The sequence below is a fragment of the Notechis scutatus genome, chromosome 1 (genome assembly GCF_049901735.1).
Source record: "Notechis scutatus isolate UNSWTSFEM ecotype Mainland chromosome 1, rNotScu1.2, whole genome shotgun sequence".
In the NCBI taxonomy this organism is placed as follows: Eukaryota; Metazoa; Chordata; class Lepidosauria; order Squamata; family Elapidae; genus Notechis; species Notechis scutatus.
In genome coordinates, this window is record NC_142009.1 from 128,015,037 (window position 1) to 128,038,873 (window position 23,837).

The 23,837-nt window shown below is 38.0% G+C and overlaps 1 protein-coding gene across 2 annotated transcripts in view; it reads right to left on the reverse strand.

Annotated features, from left to right (window-relative positions):
* LRRC1 (leucine rich repeat containing 1) overlaps positions 1-23,837 on the reverse strand; it is a 126,079-nt gene that overhangs the window by 53,254 nt on the left and 48,988 nt on the right. For both annotated transcript variants that reach the window (XM_087945697.1, XM_026665249.2), the window contains exons 5-10: positions 21,392-21,448; positions 20,556-20,619; positions 14,259-14,333; positions 13,591-13,735; positions 6,327-6,445; positions 4,147-4,230 (exon numbers count right to left, since the gene is read on the reverse strand). In XM_087945697.1, the coding sequence (XP_087801823.1) occupies positions 4,147-4,230; positions 6,327-6,445; positions 13,591-13,735; positions 14,259-14,333; positions 20,556-20,619; positions 21,392-21,448 (544 nt within the window). The remainder of the gene's footprint in view (positions 1-4,146; positions 4,231-6,326; positions 6,446-13,590; positions 13,736-14,258; positions 14,334-20,555; positions 20,620-21,391; positions 21,449-23,837) is intronic.

A 23,837-nucleotide genomic window follows, 5' to 3' on the forward strand; every position in this document is an offset into this window, starting at 1 on the left:
TATATATATATATATATATATATATATATATATATATATATATATATTCATTCTGAGGTTCTCGGGTATTTGTATGTGGATCTTTGGTTATTCGGGTTTTCTCCGCGTAAGATTGGAAGTATCTAGGCAACGTTTCGATGAAGTCTCTTTGAAGATGATGAATGAGACTTCATCAAACGCGTTGCCTGATACTTCCAATCTTACGCGGGAGAAAACCCGAATAACCAAAGATATACACACACACACACACACACACACACACACACACATATATACATATATACATACATACATACATACATACATACATACATACATACATACATACATACAGCGTGTTTCTCATATAATAAGGCTGGGACTTATTTTTTTTTGAGCCCTGAAAAAATGGCTAGGACATCTTTTTGGGGGTGAATTAATTTCTTTCTCCCCCCCCACGCACCCTCGCCTAGGGTGCCCCACCGGCAGTTATGCCTCACCACCAGCCACCCCTAACGGCCAATCATGGTGGAGCATGGAGGGTTCCCTTACCCCCACCAAGTGCTGAAACCCGGGTCAGCGGGAGGGCAGGGATGTCTGCTGGCAGCGTTTCAGCCGCTTCTCCGTAGCTACCACAGTTCCCATCGGTGCTGGCATCTCTCTCGCCAGCGCCGTCTCCAACAACAGCATCTGAGTCACTCCCGCTTTTCCCCCGATCCCATAACAGGGGGAAAAAAACATTTTGAGGTACCTGGGAGTGCCGCATGCTATGTTTTGGTTTAATCCCAAGCGGCTGGGTGGGCGTGAAAAGAGCCGAGCGAGCGTCTCTGTTGCTGCTACCCTTGGTGCTCCAGCCTTGGGCTCTGCAAGTTTGCAAAAGTCCCAGTGCACAGCCCGTTCCTGCATTCCAAGTGCCCACGCCGAGCTGCAGCTGTCCCTCTCTCACCAGCACCGTCTCCAACAACAGAGGCAGCAGCGGCAGAAACCATGGAAGTTACGGAGGTGGAGAAGCGGCTAAAACGCTTCCACGGTTCCCACCGCTGCTGCCGCTGTTGTTGGAGACAATGCTGGTGAGAGAGGGACAGCTGCAGCTCGGCCTGGGCACTTGGAATGCAGGAGCGGGCTGCGCACTGGGACTTTTGCAAACTTGCAGAGCCTGAGGCTGGAGCACCAAGGGCAGCAACAGAGACGCTCGCTCGGCTCTTCTCACACCCACCCAGCCGCTCGGGATTAAACCAAAACGCAGCACGCGGCACTCTTAGGTACCTCAAAATGTTTTTTTTCCTGTTGTTACGGGGACGGATGAAAAGAGGGAGCAACTCAGACACTGTTGTTAGAGACAGTGCTGACGAGAGAGGCGCCAGCACCGGTGGGAACTGTGGAAGCTATGGAGGCCTGAGAAGCGGCTGAAATGCTGCCGGATATCCACGCTGACGCCGCCCGCCTGCTGATCCAGGTCTGCAGCAAAGGCACTTGGTGGGGGTAAGGGAGCCCTCTGTGCTCCACCATGATTGGCTGTTAGGAGCGGCTGATGGTGAGGCGTAGCTGCCCGCGGGGCACTCCTAATGGCAAGTTCCCCCCCGCCTTCCCCCGCTCAATTTCGCATGTTTTAAACTAGGCCTAAATTTGGGGGGAGGGGCTTAATTTCATTTTATGCCTAGAAAACATGCTGGGTCTTCCTATTGGGCAGGGCCGTGTTATTGGAGAAACACGGTATATATGTATGTGTATGTGTGGATAGATAGATAGATAGATAGATAGATAGATAGATAGATAGATAGATAGATAGATAGATAGATAGAGATAGAGATAGAGATAGAGATAGAGATAGAGATAGAGATAGAGATAGAGATAGAGATAGAGATAGAGATAGAGATAGAGATAGAGATAGAGATAGAGATATATGTTGTGGCTCCAGGCTTGGATTCAGCTCCTGTGGCTGATATGAGTTCAAGTGAGGAGGACATGGCAGAAAATTATGAGCCGGCATGGCTCAGTGATTGGAATAGTAACCAGGATGAGGAGATGGATGTGACAAAGGAAAACAGACCTGAGGTATTAGAATTGTCAGGACCTTTGACCTCCTCTGGTTCCTTATCTGATCAACAGCCGGGAATGGCTGACAGGGAAGTTTTGAGAGAGTCTTCTAGTGGAGATGAGAACTTGGAAAACTTGTGGTTAAATGTAAGGAACAGTTAGAACGAAGGAGGAGGGTGAGTCAATAATTAAGGAAATTAGCACGTTGCCTCAATGAGTATAAAAGGACACAGCTGGGCTGGTAAAATTTGCCAGGAACAAAGTGACTTATTGCGTGAAGACATTACAGCAGAAGCTCTGAGGCTTGAGATTTTTTGCCAGGACTGGTTTGCCGAACAGAGCAAAGATTGTTGCTGTGGATTGTGATTTATGACAGCCGTTATCTTGTGAGACTTCTTTCTGTTTGATTTACTTTTGAAACGGCTGCTTTCTGTTTTGCTCACTTGAATTTTGAAGGGGAGTCATAACAGATATAGATATTTGTTTTTGTAGATTTTCACGGGTACAGGTATGTAGATCTAGGTGTGTTCGGGTCTTTTCCCGTGTAAGATTAAGAGTATCTTGGCGACATTTCGGCAAGGTCCCACTTGCCATCTTTAGGCTGGTGCTTTCGGCTGCTTGCACTGGCACGACTGCTTGCACTGCCACGAAGCCGAAAGCACCAGCCTGAGGATGGCGAGTGGGACCTCGCCGAAATGTCACCAAGATACTCTTAATCTTACACAGGAAAAGACCCAAACACACCTAGACCTACACACACACACACACACATATATATATTTGCAATGAGCCTGTAAAAACAAAGGTAGGAGGAGACAGTATATATTCCTGACTGCCCTCAGGGTTATGATTAGGCTGACATAATGCTAAGAAGAGGTTTATTTTAAAAACATTTCTGAAAGAAGCCCCAATTGCGTGAATAAGCTGACTTTAATTCATTTTATTTACCAGAATGCATCTTGTCCTGTAGATAATTAACTTGAAAGAGATGTGTGAGAAAGTGTGGTCTCTGTGTTCTTTCTTTCAAGCCAGATTAGTAACCTCTCCCCATGTTCTTTTCAATTAGCAAACCTCTCGGGCAAAGCAGAAGGCTACACTTTTGAAATTTTGAATTGAGGGGTGGCAGTATAGGTGGAGGAAGATCCTAATCATTCCATAATTGGAATCTTCAAAAAAGTTATCCCCCTCCCCACAAGCACTAAACTGGTAGACACATTTTTCATGAACTACTGTGCCGTCTATTCTTCTGATCATAGCATGATAAGAAGGAAATAAGATATTTTCAGGGGTGATCCCATTATTTCCTATGGCTAAAACACTCAAAATATTTCAAGGTGTCTTTCCATAAAATAAGAAACTGGATCAGATTGTGTTCTGGAAAAATACAGACAACTCAAAATGTTGAAACTATTAGTAGGCATATTCCTGTGTAATGTTTAGTTAATCTTAGCACTGGTTATGCTTGATGAGTTGGAACTTAGTACAGAAGCTACTTCTATGATATCAACTTAAAACTTAAAAAAAATTGTGATGACTCATTTTCAGCAGTGTATCCTTACTGGATTAAAAATCAAGCAGTTTCAGACATCTATGAGGTAATATTATTAACACGATTTGCTATAATTATCTAAGAACCTGCAATCTTGAGATATACTTCTACATAGTAATTTTAGTTTTAATAAGCTAAATACTCGTAATAGCTAGAGACATTCAACAGTATTTTGACAGAGCATCCCAAATTTAACTGCAGATAATGTTCCAGAACATTGCTGTGGGAGAATGACTTGGCCTTCAATTATTCTTAAAACTTGAGATAATATTTCAGATTTCCACCTACAGGGTGAAAAGATGTTGACACAAATAACAGCTGTCCTTCTCCATTATCTGAGAAGCCCAAGGCTAGGAGGTAAAGCCTTAATTATTTTGGTTAATCTCCAAACAAATATCAGTCACAGTACATTCATCAGTAAATGGAAAGGTCTGGTTTCTGTCCAATGTAGTCACTATTCCACACACAAACTTTATTACATCTATATTCTTCAATTATTCATAGCTCCCATTCTATTCTTTCTGAATAAAAACTATATACTTCTTATCTTCCAGTATAAATAAGTAATAAACATTAATTACCTCTTTAGGTAAAGATAAAAGTTTATTTCGGTCAACATTCAATATATTCAGCTTCTTTAGTTTTCCAATGCTCTTTGGCAAAGTCTGAAACAAAACGTCAGCAATTAATATTACCAGCATTTCAAAGTAAGTTGTGGAAAGCAAGCAGTGAGCTAATTAATATGCTAAAACTTTTTAAATAGAATGATGTTTAAAGGTCTTGAATTCTAAGATGGCCAAAAACTTTACTAAAAGGAAACAAAGTAACAATGAATTTCAGATGTCTGAGATTTTAAAAGTTCAAAGGATATATGATTAGTATTCTCATCTGTACTGACCTACATCTCAGGATTATTCGTACAATTGCAAAACCCTTGTGAGGAACTGAGTTAAGAAGTATTTATTTTAAAAGAGGGTCACATCTAGTTTGGGGCAATTTCTCACTGTTTCAGAAGCCTCTTATCCTACATGGTGATGGTCCTCATTTTCCAATTAGTATTTTTGATGTTTCAGAGATCAATAGTGAAGGCTACGTATGCTTTTTCTCCACTCACAGGAGAACAAGAAAAATGAAGGTAATTCACATAATAAGAAAGAGATCCATGGTTATTGTACTCATAAAAACACATTATTGCAGATTACATAGTATTGCTACTGTGATTCTTTCCTGCTCTCAAAGTATTTGCTTATTCTGGAACAGTGGCTAGGAAATTAGACTCAAGCTAGAGCAATGTACAGTATAATAGAGAGAGAACAAATTACAGCCTTTATTTTACTATTACATCTTGTTCTAGCACACTGCAAAGCAAACATCTGGTGTTCCATTTTTACTACTCCCATTCTTCACCTTTACAGGTTTTAATTCCTTCTTCTTCCCCATTTATTAGACAAATTCTTCCATAACCGTATCCTACAAAGGGGATAAAACTACTTCTTAACTCTATCACTGACCTGGAATCAGCAAAATCTGCTGCAGCAAATGAATAGCCAATTTGCTGATATGATCAGGAAAGATCCATCAATATTAAACAAAAAAAAAATTATGGAACATACACAGGGGCAAATGACAATTTGGCAATTGTCAGAAAGACTTCGGATGAATAAGAATGATTAAAAGCCATTCAAGCAAACTCAGAGCCCAAAACTGAAACTCAATCTCTATATCCACTACTACTACTTCAAATGAACTATTATAGCTTTATTGTTTCTATTAGAACTGAATTACATTTTTAAAAATAATTTTAAAATATAGAAAAGAATGTTACCATATGTTGAACAAGACAAATGAGCTTATGATATACACACATCATCTGTCCCTTAAACCTCTGTAAATTGGCGAATCCTACGAAATCATTCAGGTTGATTAAATAGCAGTACTGGCATGTAAGAAACCAGGAATGTGAAATTCACTGAGATTGGAATGTTTGATTCCCATTCCAGCTCATACTGTTTGACCACAGCCAGCAAATTACTTCTATCACTGTTTTGTTGTTTTTTTAACATTCTGGATTATTTTTTCTTCAAAACCAATGCTTTTAAAACCAGTCAGTTTTTAAGACATATTATCCATTTTAATTAAGGTCTTTCTCATTTCCCTCCAAAATCAGCTGGGACAGATTTTTCCTCTCTGCAGTTATTATTTACTATTCACTTGGTGGGATTTCCTTCTGGGAAAGCTGTTACAAAACTATCAGCCAATCTTTATTATTTAAATTACTAAATATTCATTAAATTTCATAAATTACATTAAGAAGGACTAGAATATTTAAAATTGAGAGAGATTATTGGAGAAAACCAATGTCAGCCCTGGATCCATATTGAACATAATTTAGCATGCCAGCATCTTACTACAGTCTGTACAATCCTCTATTAGGTCTTATACTTAGTTATCACATTTTCCATAAATTTGATTTATCCTCTACAACACTAATCTTTGCTGGATAATTTGTTATGACAACCAAATTCAAGTGAAACCTGTTTTGAAATGGATTTCATGCTTGTTTGTCTGACATTTTGGTCGACTATAACTTCATGGTATTCAACACTGTGCTTAAAATGCATCTTGACAAATTACAGTTCATTCATTTTGTACTTCATTGTAATTGTCATAAGGTCTTAAAATAAAGATTCTGCAGTCAAAATAAATCAAGCATGCCATTCTCACTCAATGCCAACATTTGAAGAGCTAACAACATACTTACCAGCAGCTGATTTTCTGTAAGAACTAATTCTGTAAGACATTCACAGTTTCCTACAGCTTCTGTTAACTGAGTAAGCCTATTCTGGTCAACCTTCAAGATGGATAGCTTTTTTAACTTTCCTGTGGACACAAAAATGAGCCTTTTAAAAAGCTGTAGACAAAACAAAACTAGTGACCCTAACTGCAGCAAATATAAACTATTTAAGGAGAAAACAATCTTAACTAATTCTCCAGAATATTCAGATACCCTTAAAAAACTGAGTTTTTTAAAAAAAACATTTTACCTAGTAAAGTTTGACAATCTTTCAAAAGATAACCTATCAAATAGATTTTTACAATTTAAAAAATCAACAAAGTTTCTACGGGTTTTAAAGTTTTTCTAGGCCACTGGTCATCCTGATTGGAAATTGTAGAAACTGTAACCAAATATTGTTCAAAAAGCATAAGCTTATGAAAAGCCAGCCCAATGAGTATTTTTAGCTGAAAGATTAAAGACAGAAGTGATTATTTGAGACATTATACCCATACCCTTTGTTCATCTTGGTGAAAGGCTTCTGATAAAGCTTTGAGGTAGATGCAGTAAGACAACTGTAGCCCTTCAAGGCAAATCTGGCTAGGAAACCATTGCCATATAGGTCAGTATTACTTTTATGAAAAGCTACATAGTCTGAATGTACTTCCCTCTTCTCTCCCTTTTATTTTCATGAGAACTAGAAAGGGTTTAGTCTGAGATGTTTACTCAAGTTACATTGCTGTCCTGGATTCAGTCCTCTTTTATCTGATCATTGTCTTCCTCATGTCCCTCCAGGCTAATCCCTTTGCCCTCTATAGACAATAACTACTTTCCTCAAGGAGCCTCACCTGGTGTTCTCTTTGGGTTATTTTGGACACCAGTCAAAAAGAAGGTTATTCAGTTCAGCTTTTAAATTTGAAATGTGCCTTCTCTGTTGGTTGGGCAAAGGGCAACATATGGACATCCAGATGCTGTTCGAGCAGAATTCCTATCACCTTTCAACATTGATTCTGCTGGCTAGATTGATGAGAGGGTTCAACATCTGGGAAGAACCTCTGAGAAGGTAGCCCCTGTCTACCATAAAAGCAGAAGCATGCTCTAACAAGTGAATAACAGAAGTACATTTCTGACAGAAAAGCAAGGAAGACATCCTTAAGCAAGTAATCTATGGCTACTTAAGAGGAGAAATTTCAGGGGCACACTGCAAAAGATGTCAAAAACGATCATAAATACCAAAGGACTGCTCAACTTTAGCTACCAATAAGTATTCAACAATTCAACATTCAAAAGCAATATTCACAAAATGTTATGTTTTGCATATTTTATCACTGATCCATGTAGAGTTTTAAAGAAGAATGTGTTTTCAGGAGTAACAGTGATAGCATCAAATGAGAACTTCAGATAAAAACTCTTTGCCTCTCTCGGGTTATAGTATGACCAAAATAGTATGAAGGCCACATTACCTTCTTGAGAGGAAGGGTGGGATCAAAACATGAAATCCAAAAAGAATTAGGATCTGAGTTCTTATGGGCAGACTCCCCAGATAGTTGCAAGCAAAGTGGGAGAAGGTGGAAATAATTAGAGGTTTGCTTACACAAAACTGGAGCCTGTGAGAACTTTACCTAAGCCTGAATTCTTTTTACCATCTTCCTCTTATTCTAGAACCTGCTGCTGGATTCTGTGGGCAAGCTTGGAGAAGGGCGATGCCAACAAATCAGAGCAAGGAAACTCCGTAGAACTAAGCAACCAGGAATTATCCTTCTTGCCCGGTTGCCCACAAGCTTCTCAAAGCCAAGGGGAGTTTCAGCTGGCAGGGACATCTGCTCTTCTGTTTAGCCTGACTCACTGCCTGGAGTCACACCTGTTGCAAAGACCACCCTAAGGTATTGGATTAATGTTTCCCAGGGCACAGGCTTATCTGGAGCAAGAACCCAGAAGAACATGGATTACAAAAGGCTACACTGCACAGCTCAAAAGAGTGACCTTCATTCTCATAAGGTTGGTCCATGTGGATAGAGCAATCCACAACTGCTCTAACCAGCTAGCCCCTGCTGGGCCAGCAGCCCCGAAAATCAGGGGGCAGAACATATTTAGAAAGGAGGATATCTCCCAGGCCTCCCTCGCTATTCAGCAAAATAGGGGTGTACTCATATAGGCAGACCATCATGAGTCTAGGGTGGATGTTGGGCCAATAGACAACAGCCATATTTAGCTATGAGCAGCAGCAAATGGGGACTGCTGATTCATTTTCCCTCATCCCAATTTTGCAGAGAGGAGTCACAAGCCAAATTCTCTTGGCTGCAGTTTCATATCCTGAGGTCAAGTACGGCTCTTTTGGAGTCTACACAGTGAACAACATGAACAAAGTCTTTCACTCTGCCAATCAGCAGGACAGGTAATTCTTGACTTATGACCACAATTGGGACTGGAATCCCATTGTAAGTTGTTGTGGTCACGAGTCAGATCCTTTTTTTAAACATTTTTATTGCAATCGTTAAGCAAATCACCATACTCATAAAGCGAATCCAGTTTCCCAATAGGCATTTTTGCTGGAAATCAACACCAAAAATTGCAAATCATGATTACATGAGTCAGGATGCTGAATCTGTCATGAATGCAAGCTGACCACTAAGCTCCTGAATTGCGATCATGTGACTGCGCGGGGTAGTGGTGATGGCCATAAGTGCAAGGATGGATCGTAAGTTCTTTTTTTCTGAGGCTGTTTTAACTTTGAATTATTAAACAAACGGCTGTAAGTCAAGAACTACCTGTCTAGAGGAAATTCACCTGCTGAGCTGGCTGGAAACATAAATAATGACTTGGGATGCAAAAGAATAGAGCCACCAGATTTTGCACTTCCTTGCAATAAGCTACTTCTCAGACATTTTCCTCTTCTGCAGCTGTAGCTGACACCACATCACACTGGGAAATCTCCTCATTCCATCATTGGACTTGCTTCTTTTTACTCCCAGACCAAATATTGATTAATCTGATTCTGATTCCTCCTTGATGAAACCAACAAGTATGAAAATTGGTGGCATTTTTCAGGAAGAACTGGTCAGATGACTGGTTTCAGAGTGTCATCAGAGCTGAATGGAAGCTTGTAATCATGTTCCCTTCCCTGAGGTCAAGGGTAATGTAAGCAGTTTTGATGGCGGAATACGCAAGGTATACTTTTGGACAGACACTAACAATCACAGGTTTGAAAATAGGGGCAGACTGACCTTGAAGAAAAGGAGTTGGTTAGCAAGGCATGACAGATGCAGGATGGAGGCTGCAGTCCGGACAGCCCTATTTATATACTGTGTGCTTTTTAAACACACAGTGAAAGCTCTATTGTGTCTCCTGCCTTCCAAAGGTTGAGGCATACCAATGGCTACAAAGACATTCACTTAAGAACAGAGGTGGCCCAGAGCCAGGGTAATGGTAAAGGGTTAAGGTACAGGGTGAGGAACCCACACAGTGATAAGTCAATAATGGCCATCTCACTACTATCAAGAAGAAGCTCATTTTTTGTTTTGTTTTTTAGTTGAGGAGAAATCAGAAAAAAATCATTTATCATTTTAGGGGGACAGAACATTCACAAAATTTGAGAACTCCCAGGTAAGGATAATAAAAGCTAAAGGACAACCTCTGAGGATATGAAGCTAGTAAGGCAATTGTACTAGATCCTTTTTAGTTCTTTATTAAAATAATCTGATGCTGGAAATGGGTATGGATAAGAGGGAAGATTTTATGTCATTCCACCAAAATACAAGCTTCCTGCTGAAGACAAAATCATGTGTCTTCTTTTTGCAGGTGATCCAATTCAATGTTAAAAATTAGGGGAAGTTTGCATGGGAGTATTTAATTTACCTTTGCTTTATTGTGTAATTTATTTACACAAACCTTGATGGGTTTGTTATTTTCTTTATTCCTGTTTTACTAACTTCCTGTAGGAAAGTATTTTGTATTTCTCATGCATTGCTGTGTCAGACCTGCAACCAATGCAGTTGCTGCTTGAAATGCATGTATTAATAAATGTAATACAGTATTTCCATTCGTATAGCACAGCAAAATTGCATATATATTTATGCATGCAAAGTTGTAGTTGTATAACTAGTAGGCAGAAATTGAAATACCATGTATACTTAATAATTGGTATTTACAGCACAAGTGGATGTCACAAGCCATAGTACAGTGCTGTAATCTGGAATGAGTGGGAAATCGCACTGCTATTTCAAATTGTTTGTAGTTTCTTTCTTTTTTCTTTTTAGTTCTACTAATGTAGATGCATTTGCACAGCTGTGCAGGAATACAGTATATAAATAGTGTGGTGGTTCGCAACTGCTCAGCTAGAAAAAAAAATAAGTCTCAAAGTAAAATTCTCTGTCTGTAAACATCAATAAGCTATCTGGAATCAAAGGAGTAAAATTGGAAAAATTGGTTTTAAGCTTTTAAAATGATTCACACAGATGAAAGTTACACTGTCATTTGGCTGGAATTTATATAACATGCAATCCATGGAAACAACAAATAGTGGTGAGTAGGTGCATATTTATAGTATTCTGCAGAAAAATAACTATCAAGGGAACAATAGCATCAGGAGAATGTGTTGGGAAGTACCATTTGAGAAAAATCAAACACCACAGTTCTAGGATAAAATATTTGTGTCAATTACTTCATTATTTATTTTTGCTTTTAGTTGTAAGACACTTTACAGAGTTCCACTGTGGTAGTGAAAAGAATAATGCACCAAATGCCAAATCTAAGCCCAAACAGAACTTTCTCTGCAAGATTTCTAAAGAAATAAATAGGAAATATAAGAAACCTGCAATAGAACTGGCATGAATTAATATAAGCTTATTGAAAACTATACATCTAGGATCCTGGAGTTGCCACAATTCATTAAGACTGCAACTCTTAGAATGTCTGTGAATTTTTATGGAATATCCAAAAGGATTATTTCATTACTACAGAGGAGACAGATTTGTGGACAGTGCAATGGAAATTACTGTTTTCATATGTACATTTCCATGTTTATGGAAATCTCAGTAGAATGCTGCTGTCAGTGGCTTCATCACAAAAATATATCCAAACAAACCTAAGAACATTAATAAATGTTGTAGAGTAGGTAAAACATTGATCTGCACCGAAGGATATTATCTATTATTTCTGACAGATAATCGTATCTGTCAGGGTGATTCTTGCATTCACAGAATCATCTGATTTTTACAGTCACCAATCACTGAGAAGTATGTATACCAATAAAAATGGAAGTATTCCCATTACCTTCAAAGTAAACATTTGAAGATCAAATCTAAGTCTATGTATATTGATGCCATCCATCAATATATCATATTCATGGGTACTACACCCAGAAAGAAAAAATGACAAATTAAGGTGGCAGGTTTTTTTAATGCTGTGAATAACTCAGAGAGCCAGGTGGAACCTAACTTAGTCATGCATTTCAAGTTATACCCTCAGCAATGGGTAATATATTTCATCTAATCGCAGCATGTAACCAGTTGCAGTAAAACTGCTGATTAGCTGCTTGTAAGTCATATCATCAAGAGTAGGAAAACAAGCAACCAGGATGTTTAGCAAGTGGGAGGGAAAATAAGGATAAAGAGGAAGAGATTTCAGCAGTATAGACAGGATAAAACAATCAAAATAATGTGTTCAGTATGTATATAGAGCTGTTTCTGTTGGAAAAAATCACATGTCAGCAATCTCCTCTTTAATTATTATTATTAATATACATATACAGTTCACTGCTACTCAGTGAATCTTAGATTCAACACATTAAGACAGGGCAATTAAGTATCTTTAACTCTGGTTGACATTTTGAAATAACATCAATATTTCTTTATACAAATAATGACCATCTATAAATATTCATTTGAGAAAATGCCGAAAATGTGCTTGATTACTCTGTGGTATGCCAGCATAAAAATGAAACGAATTGCTAAAGTGTGGGATTCAATAATAATGAAGAGCATACCTCTGTGTGTGTGAGAGAGAGGGGGGGAGAAGGGGAGAGGGAGAGAGAGGCGGGGAGAGAAGGCCTGTATAAAACACTTAAAAAGACGTTTTGCAGTGAGTGTTAAGGTGAATAAAGAACCTCACATGAAGCAGCCATGGGACTAGCAAAGCTCAGAAAATTGCTCAGAAAGCTGCCTCCAGATGTTTCAGTTTGTGTGTGTATGCACAGAACCTATTTTCCTGAGACCACCATTGAAGCAATGTGGCAGTGTGTACACATAGAGGCAGCAAAAGTGTTTTGAGCACTCCGCTCTTGCCAATGATACTGTTATTTCAACCATTAAACTTAAGAGGTGCTTCCCGGGTGTCAAAATGAGCTGCAAAGCCTGTGTTTCAAATGCCTTCCATAATATACAGAAGCCCTAATAATATATATGTCATCTGGAGAGTAGGTATAAGACTGATATAATAAGCAGATTTAAGATCACACTGTGGAGGGGGGGAAGCCTGAAGAAAGCATATGGGCAGAACCAGACATCATTGCAAAGGTCAGGTTGTCTCATGTCAATATCTTCCACTTTGTAAATGTGCAATGCAATCTAGCTCCATGATATATCATCATCATACTGAACATTTTTCACCCTTGCCCTTGGCAAGCCATCATGTGTTGAAACAGTGTAATTAACATCTGTAGGCAAATGAAATGATATTGCAAAGTGGCATGTAGCTGCTTTCAGATTCATGTTTTAATTATGGCTTCATTCAGGTATAACACCAAATGTGTGTGAGCTTCAGCCTCATGTTCTTTTTTCACTGGCCATAAAATGACCCCAGACAAACCAGTATGAACTTGGGATTATTTCCATCAATTACACCTTAGATTAACTGTAATATATTGTGTTCAGACCCAACTGCCAAATTGTGATCATAAACAGAGGAAAAACTTCTGATAGACAAACACATACATAACTACTGTACTGAGACTTTAATAAGCTAATTCACAATTAAATCATGATCTAATAGAGCAATAGCAGTCCCCGAACCCTAAAGGAGACTCCAATGATGCATAAAACAATCCAGGATCATAGGCTGCCCACTGATGCCTCAATGTTATGTACAAATACAGCTAATATTTGCACTTATTTGCACAAGCATCAAAAAAACAAAACATATTCCTAACAAAAACAGTAATAATGCACATTAGACAACATGCACTTGGTGTCAATCAACTTCTTATTTGGATTAAATATTCTAATGTTTATTGTTTAAAAGGAAAGATTTCACGCACCTACACCATCTGGTAACATTTCAAGGATATTTTGAGAGATGAGGAGGTCAGTTAAAGAGGTCAGGCCATTTATCTCTTCAGGTAGCTTTTCCAGTTTGTTTTCAGAGATATCCAGACACAGCAGGTTTTTCAGGTTTCCTATTTCCTACAAAACAAAAGACAAAGTCATGCCTCAATGTGCAAATGCCCAGAGATCTGACATATGTCCAATTACAACATTCCTAAGGACAAGACTACAAATCCTCCCTGCTGGATGATAACACACTTGTGATGATATCACAAGTAAATCACCAATAAAATCTGTATGTGCGACACCTAGCATGGGCCAACAATCTGTTAGTATAATTTCGGACTTTAAGGGTTCATTAAACCCACACCCAACTCTTAGTCCTGGCTCAAGGTTCAACAGTTCATCCTAAAAAGGTGCTTTCATAAACAATACTTTGCCAAAGAAAGAACCAGCATAATGTCCTTGCCCCAAAACAACTTTGTCAGCTTTAAAATGGAGACACAGATAATGAAGATGAAAAGGTGCTAACATACTGAGAATAAATGTGTAATGGAAAAAAAAACTTTTTCTAAAATAACAGCATACTAAGTTTTAAATGCTTATATTTCAATAAGCAGGTGAGTTTAGTTGCAAAGATCCAGGAAGTATCTGTTCTTACCTGAGGTATTTCCGCCAACTGGTTTCCATCTAACCAGAGGTCTTTAAGGTTAAAAAGTGCACCTATAGTTCCTGGCTGCAATATATAAAAGATAGGATGCCACAATAACCATTAAACAATATAGTACAATAACCCATAAAGAAATCCAACTTCATTTTATTTCACCCAAAATAGCCAGTTTTTTTTTTTCTGCAAATAAATAAAGTTAAGCAAAACAAGAAAAGAAAAGAACATTGCCATTCCCTGTTAGCTATCCCCTGTGTCATTATTAGATTAGGGACAGGTAATGTGATGCCCTTTGGAATACTGAGTGACACTCCTAACTGTTAGCCTAATTAATCTAAGGTAGTCAATTGTACAAATCCTTCCATAGCTTCACACCTACTGTGGCTTCATTCAATCAGAAAAGTCAGCTATTTCCCATAACTACCACATATTTAGCCCAAACTATGGAAAGAATCCTTGTCCTTTTTTATCAAACAGTAAGATAATTTAAGCAGGATATTAAGGAAAGAGACCCTCTGCAAAGAAAAGGGATTCAAAGCTTATTTGGAAGACCTAAAGGAGGTTAAGGAGGCACCTATTCCCAGTAATGAAGAAGCCACAATGGAGGAAGAAAGCACTGTTCATTGTCCATGATATGGACACAATTAATGAGACAACTTTAAAAAGAATGGGAGACAGAATGGGATAAACACACCTTGGAAGTAACTAAAGACATAGCAGATATATCTGAGCAAATGAATAAACAATTTATGGAAATGTCACAGCAAGTAGCAGATGTACTTAAGTAATCAACAAAGCTTATGATATGGCTACAAGTAATCTAGAGATAAGCAAGGCTTAAAAGAGTATTTCTGAAATAAAGACTGAATTAGCAGATTTACAGGAGGCATAATTTAAGGATCAAAGGAGTATCAAAGAAAACTGGAGCAACCCATTTGGCTGCTTATCTCATTTCTAAAATTAATGGCCTGAGCTCTGACTTGAACCTAAGGGATAAAGCTACTGAATGTGCTCATTGGGTTTATTCTCTTGGGAACACACAAAAACCTAGACACATTTTGGTCATATTTGTAAATTCAACATAGAAGATAAAATTATAAGAAAATCACATGAACTGGGGGAGATTAAAAGGGACAACGAGAAAGCATCCTTCTTCCAAGACATTGATAGCAGTACAATGCAGTGAAGAAAGGAATTTAAACCACTGAAAGAAAAAAGTATGCAGGACAAGTTTCATTATGAGTTGGGGATTTCCTTTTAAGTTACCGTATTTATCGGCGTATAACACGCACTTTTCCCCCTGAAAATAGGGGGCAAATGATGTATGCGTGTTATACGCCGATATAATGTTAAGAAGCCTTCGGTGAATGCTGCTGGGATCGGGGATCAAGGACACAAATGAAAGAAGGGGAGGGAGGAAGCAACCGAAGCCTGTCCTTCTCTCTGGGTCAGCTCTCTCAGTCGCTCTCTCGCTCCTCCACCAGCACAGGAAGAAACTGCTTCAAAGAAGCGGGGGGGCTTTTCCTGTCGCCTCTCCCCCCCCCCACCCCGCCCGCCCGCCCGCCCGCCCGCAGTGCTCCGTTCTGCCTGCCTGCCTGCCTTCGTTAATGGTTGAATCGGAACAGCTTCGGCTGAGTAAAAGAGGCGAATAGTTATTATTCTCAGCCGAAGCTGCTCCCAAACAACCAGAAACTAAGGCAGGCAGGCAGAATTTTTTTAAATTTTTTTCCCTGAAATTTCCCCCTTAAAATGAAGATGCGTGTTATACGCCAGTGCGTGTTATACGCCGATAAATACGGTACATAATTATTTTAAAGTCATAAAGAAGAAAAGTTATTTATTTTTATTGATGATGCTATAATCATGCAGAAAATTATATACATGGAAAAAAACCATCAAAATACTATCTTTGAAGTCTTATAAAAATTTATTTTTACAGATTCTATATTGATACAATATTCTATATTGACTGATCATGCAAATTATAAAGATTATATGTAAACACTTAAAAAATCTTTAAAAAATCCATCATAACTTTCACATTAACTATAGCTAATTCTCTTCCTGACAATGAACTGTTCTCAGATTCACACACAAACAAAGCCTTCAGTACAAGAAGATTACACATAGATCGTACATGTCTGCAGAGGAACATAATATTTTCTCTATGCAATTTTAAATAAAATAAAATCCATATACACAAACGTGCATATACACTTTTTAAAATACAAGAATTATGGCTAGGTATAAACAGCTTAATTTTTAAAAAGTACCATTGTTGGATTTTTTAAAATTGTTTTGCTAGGGTCTCTTGAGAAATATGCCTACACTGTTCCTGCAACCTAAGAAAAAATATGCTTTTATTTCAAATGTTTGCAGGAACCATAATGATTTGGGAAAACTGCAGATGTGGAGAAAGAGTTGGGTATCGTTTGTTTTTATCTTTTCAGTTCTTTTAATTTTCAAATCTACAGAGTAAATTGAACTACTGTCATTAGGAACCTAACCTCAGAATATATTTAGTTGCTGGGTACATTTTGTGGATATTAAGCAACAGCCTCTATTCTTTTTCGTTCTTTTACAGGTTGATTTCCAGAGGTACAGTGGTGGGAGGGAATGAGAAAGCTGAATATTTCTTGCCTAGATTTAAAAAAAAATTAATCTCTTCCTTGGGCATTTCTTTTTTAAAATGTTAATTTATAAGGATTTATTTATAGCACTACTCATTAACCAGCTTGAAACCCTGTCTTGGAGGATAGGCAAGATACATAGCAATATTAGTTGTTTGTATACATTGAATTGTAAAATATTTGTATTTGCTTTTTTTTAAAGATGGCCTAACCTATACTGTGCTGTGCCAAGGTTAGGTAAAAATCTAAGTCAATGGCAGCACTATCTCAGGCTAAATGGCACCAAAACTATAAGAATAAGAACTTAGAGAGAAATCATTTAAAAGGTAAAATTTCATTTGAGTCAAACTTGACTCTTTGTGACTTCATGAATATGACTGTATAATTTTCTTGGCAGCAATGCAGAAGCAGTTTACCACTGCATTCTTCCAGGATGTTTTCTTATTTCCTGGTCTAGTCTACAACTCTGATAATACCCCAGAGGCGCTTTCAAATATTAACCACGCCTGACCCTGTTTAGTATCCGTAAATATTTGCAGGAGGAATTTTTCTTGTACACACTTCCTTTTCTCTTACCACTGAAGGTAAAAAGGAGTAAAAACTCCAAAGCGCAAGTGATTTAATGTTGATTTTAAAGTGAAGTATCACATATGATACACCCAGCAATCTTGGCTGATCTAGACTAGAAAGTTAAAAAAAAAAGTCAATCAAAACAACTTCCATAACATTGCCAAAAAAACAACCCTCTATAGTTACTTCTAGGTATAGTTGTGACCAGAAACCAAGAACAAGTCAAAGAATCTTTTTGCAAGTGTTCAGAAACAGAAAAAGTGGAAATAGAGTATTGGGCAACAAAAACTCAATAAATATGGGAAGGGCATTTTCAAAAGTGTAATAGTAGTCCTCAACTTATAACCAATAGTTTAATGACTGTTCGAAGTTAAAACAGCACTGAAAAAAGTGACTTAGACTGTTTTTGTCACTTATAATCACTGCAGCATCCCCATAGTCACGGGATCAAAATTTGGACACTTGGCAGCTGACTCATATTTATGACGGTTGCAGTGTCCTAGGCTCATGTGATCACCTTTTGTGATTTTTTTGACAAGCAAAGTCAATGGGGAAACCAGATTCACTTAACAACTGTGTTACTAACAACTGCAGTGATTCACTTAACAATTCTGCCAAGAAAGATCATAAAATGGGGCAAAACTCACTTAACAACTGTCTTACTTAGCAACAGAAATTTTGGACTCGATTGTGGTCGTAAGTTGAGGACTATCTGTCCTGAGTTGGTCTTCCAATATTCAATTTAACAAACCAGCAACAATGACCTTTTCTTCAACTCTCCTAGTTTTGTTGGTGAAATAAGCAAAACCTCTTTATTGTGCAATTGTAGAACAAGAACTCACCAGCACAAACAAGTTACTAGAATTGTTTTGAGTATGAACTGAAATGACAATGGAAGCATACATGGGTACAGGAATGCTTCCTGCTGCACTCACATTGTAAGTATGGAGACATTTTTTTTCATTCACACCAGTGTGAATTACCAGTGTGGAGAAGCATCTCACTATTATTCCTGCGTTGGGCTGAACATGGAAATTTATTGCCTGAACAAGAGCAAAGGGCTTCATAAAGAAGAAACTATATAAAAAAACATTTACGAGGATGGCTATTTTAGTAAAATACATGAACCATTATTCCTCCAGAGTTTCTACATAGTTGGGTCAATTACACCCTATCTGTATAACAAGTTTCAAAAACAGTATAGGCAACGTTAATTGCACATTCTTTTAAATTGGGTTTATCTTTTTTTTTTATTTTCCAAAGAAAATAAAGAATCATACATATGAGGGGGAAAATACGTAAAAGAATTTCCCCCCAAAATGCTCCAGAGTATAATTTTAAAGCAACAAGTGCAACTGGATTCATGCTTTCAGAATGTCAGCCATAGAATGATGGAGGAAGAAGAGGAGGAGGAGGAGGAGGAGGAGGAAGGGAGGGAAGGGAAGGGAAAAGGAGGAGAGGAGAGGAGAGGAGAGGAGAGGAGAGGAGAGGAGAGAAGAGAAGAGAAGAGAAGAGAAGAGAAGAGAAGAGAAGAGAAGAGAAGAGAAGAGAAGAGAAGAGAAGAGAAGAGAAGAGAAGTTTTCTTCTCTATTTAGAGAAGATGTCTGGTGACATTCCTTGCTTCAGAGAGAGGCAGAATGCAAATATTTTCCCAAAAAGAAGCCCTGTTCTGCCTTACTCACAAAAGCTGCTGACTCATGGCCTAGTGAATCAGAGCTTTTTACAAATAACAGCAGAAAGAGCTACACCCATGTGATCCAGGTGGTTCCAAGGAAATCCTCTCTCTCCTGCCTCAAGAGGTTTCTCTTCTCCTGAAGCACAGTCAGCTCTCAGCCAGCTCTTCCAGCGAAGTAACCCCAAATCAGCTATTTGGCACATTTAAATACATAGTACATTAACATCCCTTATTTTTTCCCTTTTAACTCAAAAGCAAGCATGCCAAATGGACTAGAGATCAAGTTGACACATGAGATTTAATCCTTCCCTTCGACATATGGACGGATGTTGGACATGTCCTATGGCTCAACAGAATTCATTTTTCTACCCCGGACATTAATGGAACTTTTTAAAAATTTAATTACTTTGATTCCACAGAAGGAAAATACAAAATTGGATTGACGCTGGAAGGAATAATTCCCATGTGTTGCAGTCCCAATCTAGATCAAAATCCTTAGCCTTTCCTGGAGAAAAATAAGGGAGTGAGATCAGTGGTGGGATTCAAAAAAATTTACTACCGGTTCTGTGGAAGTGGCTTGGTGGGCATGGCAGGGGAAGGATCCTGTAAAATCTCCAGAGGTGGTATTTGCTGGTTCTCCGAACTACTCTCCAGAACTGGTCAGAACCTGCTGAATACCACCTCTAAGTGAGATCCATGGAATTGGCAGAAATGGCAAAACTGACTAATTGATGAAAGATAAAAGCCTATCTAGTTTTCTTTTCACTTGGAGACCACTTTTGGACTTCTTGCTTGAGAAAGATAAAAATGAAATTTTGATTTTAGGACTCAATTACTAGATTTGTTATTAGAAAAATGTCACATTTTTATATTCATATTATTAGACATATGTTCTTTATATTTTATGCTTATGTTTAAATTTAGAGCAAGAAATTTTTCATTGAATAATTTTAATTTTATCTTGATTGTTTTATATATATATATATATATATATATATATATATATATATATATATATATATATATTGTTTTAATTTCAATTAAGAGCTTACTGTGCTAAAGAAAGTCAGAAGTCAATCTCCTTTTTCCTTTTTCACCTTTTCCCTCTTTTATCCTCTCCTTCCTAGTTTTTCTTTTTGTTATTTTGTATATCTTTTTGAGATTTAAATACATTTTAAAAAACAACAAAATCCTCAGCCTTTCCTTTTGAATTAAAAAAATAGTAACAAAAAATACACACAGAAAACTGCATGCTGTAACTTAACATGGTTAAAGTAGCCAAGAAACAGATAGTTTTGAGAACTGGTAGAAAAAAACAAATTACACACAATCAAGTAAACTCTGCAGCCTATTTTTGATATCTTACAACTGAGAGTTTAGGAAGTTGTATACTGAATTTTCATGTACAGTGCTTACCAAATTATAAAGTTCATTATTTCCTAAATCTAGTTCTTCTAGTCTCTGCAGCTGGGCAACTGACCTGAAAATCAGGAACAATATAATTTTAAAAGATCATAAACACAAAGTTTAGCATTGAAATTAGAGTAGAACATTCTTAATATGATTTAAATACTACTGAGACACTTGTGTCTTCAACCTTCAATTGGGAGAAATGGTACATCATAAGGCAAAACCTCTTGAACCAAGGTACTTCAATCAAATGGGCTAACTTACAGAATGTGTCCAAAATCTAGGACCCATGACTCTCATGGAACTGAAATTTGGGGGATTTTATAAAACACATTATGACATAAAATTATCATAAAGTATTTTATGAAAAATGTAAAAAAATATCATTTCCTGTGATCAACTCCTGATGCTTGACTGTGCTACGCAGATCAATGTGGGTTATTTTCAAGGCAGATACATCTCTGAATAGCTCTCTGGATTTCTAAGGGCTTTTGAAGTGCATCAGAAGCTCTGCCATTGCCGAAGTCATTGAGGAATCTGGTAAGGAAATATCTCTGAAAGAATGACCCAAGAGGTCATGGGTTGTCTAGTTTTCCCGAGCATTACTTCAATTAGTGTTAATAAAACATTGATTGAGTGATTGATTTTGTGGTCATCAAGTTATTTTTGACTCCTAATAAACCACATAGATTTTCTCCATGATGAAATAAAGACATTACTCTCCAGTAATAACTATTTCCTGCTGGAAGATTTATTCTACTCTTTAATTTCATTTCCATATTCAGGGAACAAAAGATTCTCATGCTGTCCATGCATACAAAACAAACAGAGAAAATACTTACTCAGGTAAATATGTTAATAGATTCTCCCTTAATTCCAGTGACGCCAGGTTATAGAGGCTAGAGACACAGAATAAATATGGTTAACCCCTTTGTGACATAAAAAGTGCTACAAAAGAAAACAAAAAGTAGGCGTTGTCAATAGGACACCTCAAGCATTTCCTTAAAGTCTAAGTAAGCAGGTAGATATATTACCTCAGCTGATTTTTGCATAAGTTGAAACCTACACTAAGCAATATTTCTGACCAGGTAAGCCAAGCAGAAAGAAGCAGAACTGGCGGGAACAACATGCTGAGAGATACTGGACCTTTTAGATGGTAGAAGGTGATCCCCAACCTTTTCTTCTAGACCAGAGGTCTCCAAACTTTAAGACTTGTGGACTTCAACTCCCAGAACTTGTGGACTTCAACTCCCAGAATTCCTCAGCCACCCTATGTTGGCTGAGGAATTTTGGGAGTTGAAGTCCACAAGTCTTAAAGTTGCCAAGTTTGGAGACCTTTGGTCTAGACTGATATGTTACAACCCTACAAGTTAGATCAGACCAACAGGCTCCACATGGGCCTAAAACTACTTTTATTAACATTGGCTATAGTACCAGAACCTTGCAAGTATGACTGTGCTTCCCTTCTTTTCTCTTTTAAATAATATAAATCGTGTGTATGTGTGTGTGTGTGTGTGTGTGTGTGTATACCTATCTTTGACATTTTCATAATTTCCCCTTCTCATTTGGGCTTAAGCAATGTTCAACTACTTGTTGCTTTGATAACACATCTCCCTTCTTTCCACCAATGTCATTCTCTTTACCCTCTACAGATCACTAGTGGGGCTGTGCCAAAATGCTTTCATCCTTCCAAGTGCCCTACCTGCCATGAAAGAGGCCAGATCACTACCCTCCTTGGAAGTGCACCATTTAGTCAAAAATATTGCTGTAAAATTAGCTACATTAACTGTCATGCAACCCACATGTAAAAAGAAGGTGAATCAATGCAAGAAAGCAGGAAGTTTGTGTGTATCATTCTCAAAGCAGTAAATATAGTGAATCTGTATGTTAACTGAGAGGATAGCTAAAAATCCAGGGAATTTATATATAAAGAGTGTGTGTGTGTGTGTGTGTGTGTGTGTGTGTGTGTGGTTCTCACACTTACATACATTACAGTGTCCCCAAAGTCACATGATAAAAATCCAGGAGTTTAGTTTGGCAACCAACATGTATTCATGAGGAATCCCAGGGTCATGTAATTACCAGTTCTAGCTGGCTTCCAACATGCAAAGTCAATGGGGAAAGATGGATTAATTAACGACCATGTGATTCATTTAATGACAACAGTGATTTACCTAACTTACATGGCACAAAAGTTGTAAAATAGGGTGCAACAGATTGAACAAGCACCTCGCTTAATGATGGAAGATCCAATCCCAGCTGTGGTAGTTAAGTCATGGACTACCTGTATGTTATCAAATGTATTTCACGTACACTTTGTGGTGTTTACAGTGTATATTAAATAAGTACATACTTATATGCATAATAAAAAAGAGTGTTTCTACCGAAGATAAATCGTATGTTTTTATTGCCTAATATTTTCAAGACAATATAAACTATTTTCCTCAATAGTCATGAAAGTATATATTCACTGCAATCTGAATATACAGTAATTGTATGTATTGGCTTGATCATTAAGGTTTAAGGGATTAGTCACGGAAGGATCAATTAAAAGGATCCTATTCATAGCATTTCATAATGAAGTTCTCACTGTAAATGACCTTATATGGGTAAGCTTTTCATTGTCATCTCTTCATAACACAGTAAAAGTCTACATCACCATCGTAACATTTTCCCTCCCTGGACTCCATAGGACTAAATGAAACACAAAATTGGATTGGATATTTTCCCAATGCTATAATCTGCTTTAATCCTTCAATTTCAAAATAAAAATAGCAATATATCCACATTTTCTAAAACATAGCTGCCTTTGCCTTTGTAATGGATTCCAGAAAAAAAATGCCACAGTAATCATTTATACAAAGCTGTAAAGAACTTAAGAGAACAGCCATATGCTAGAGCAGGGGTGTCAAACTCAAGGCCCGTGGGCCGCATCCGGCCTGTGGTTAGATCTGGCCCATGAGGCTTAGATCTGGCCTGTTAGGCCACCCTGGGAACAGCGAAGGACTGGCTTGTGGTGCCTCTGCCAGAGAAAACAGGGCTTGGGGTGGCTGCGCATGTCCCCCTGAGCTCTGTTTTTGGCTGCAACAGCCTCCTGCAGCCCTCTGCCAGGGAAAACAGAACTGTTTTCGCATGGAGAGGGCTGCAGGAGGCCATTGCATCTGAAAACAGAGCTTGGGGTGGCTGTGCACAGCCCCCCCGAGCTCTATTTTCACTGGCAGAGAGCTGCAGGAGGCAGTCACAACAAGTGACATTGAGCCAGCCATGCCCCCCCAGGCCCCCGAGATC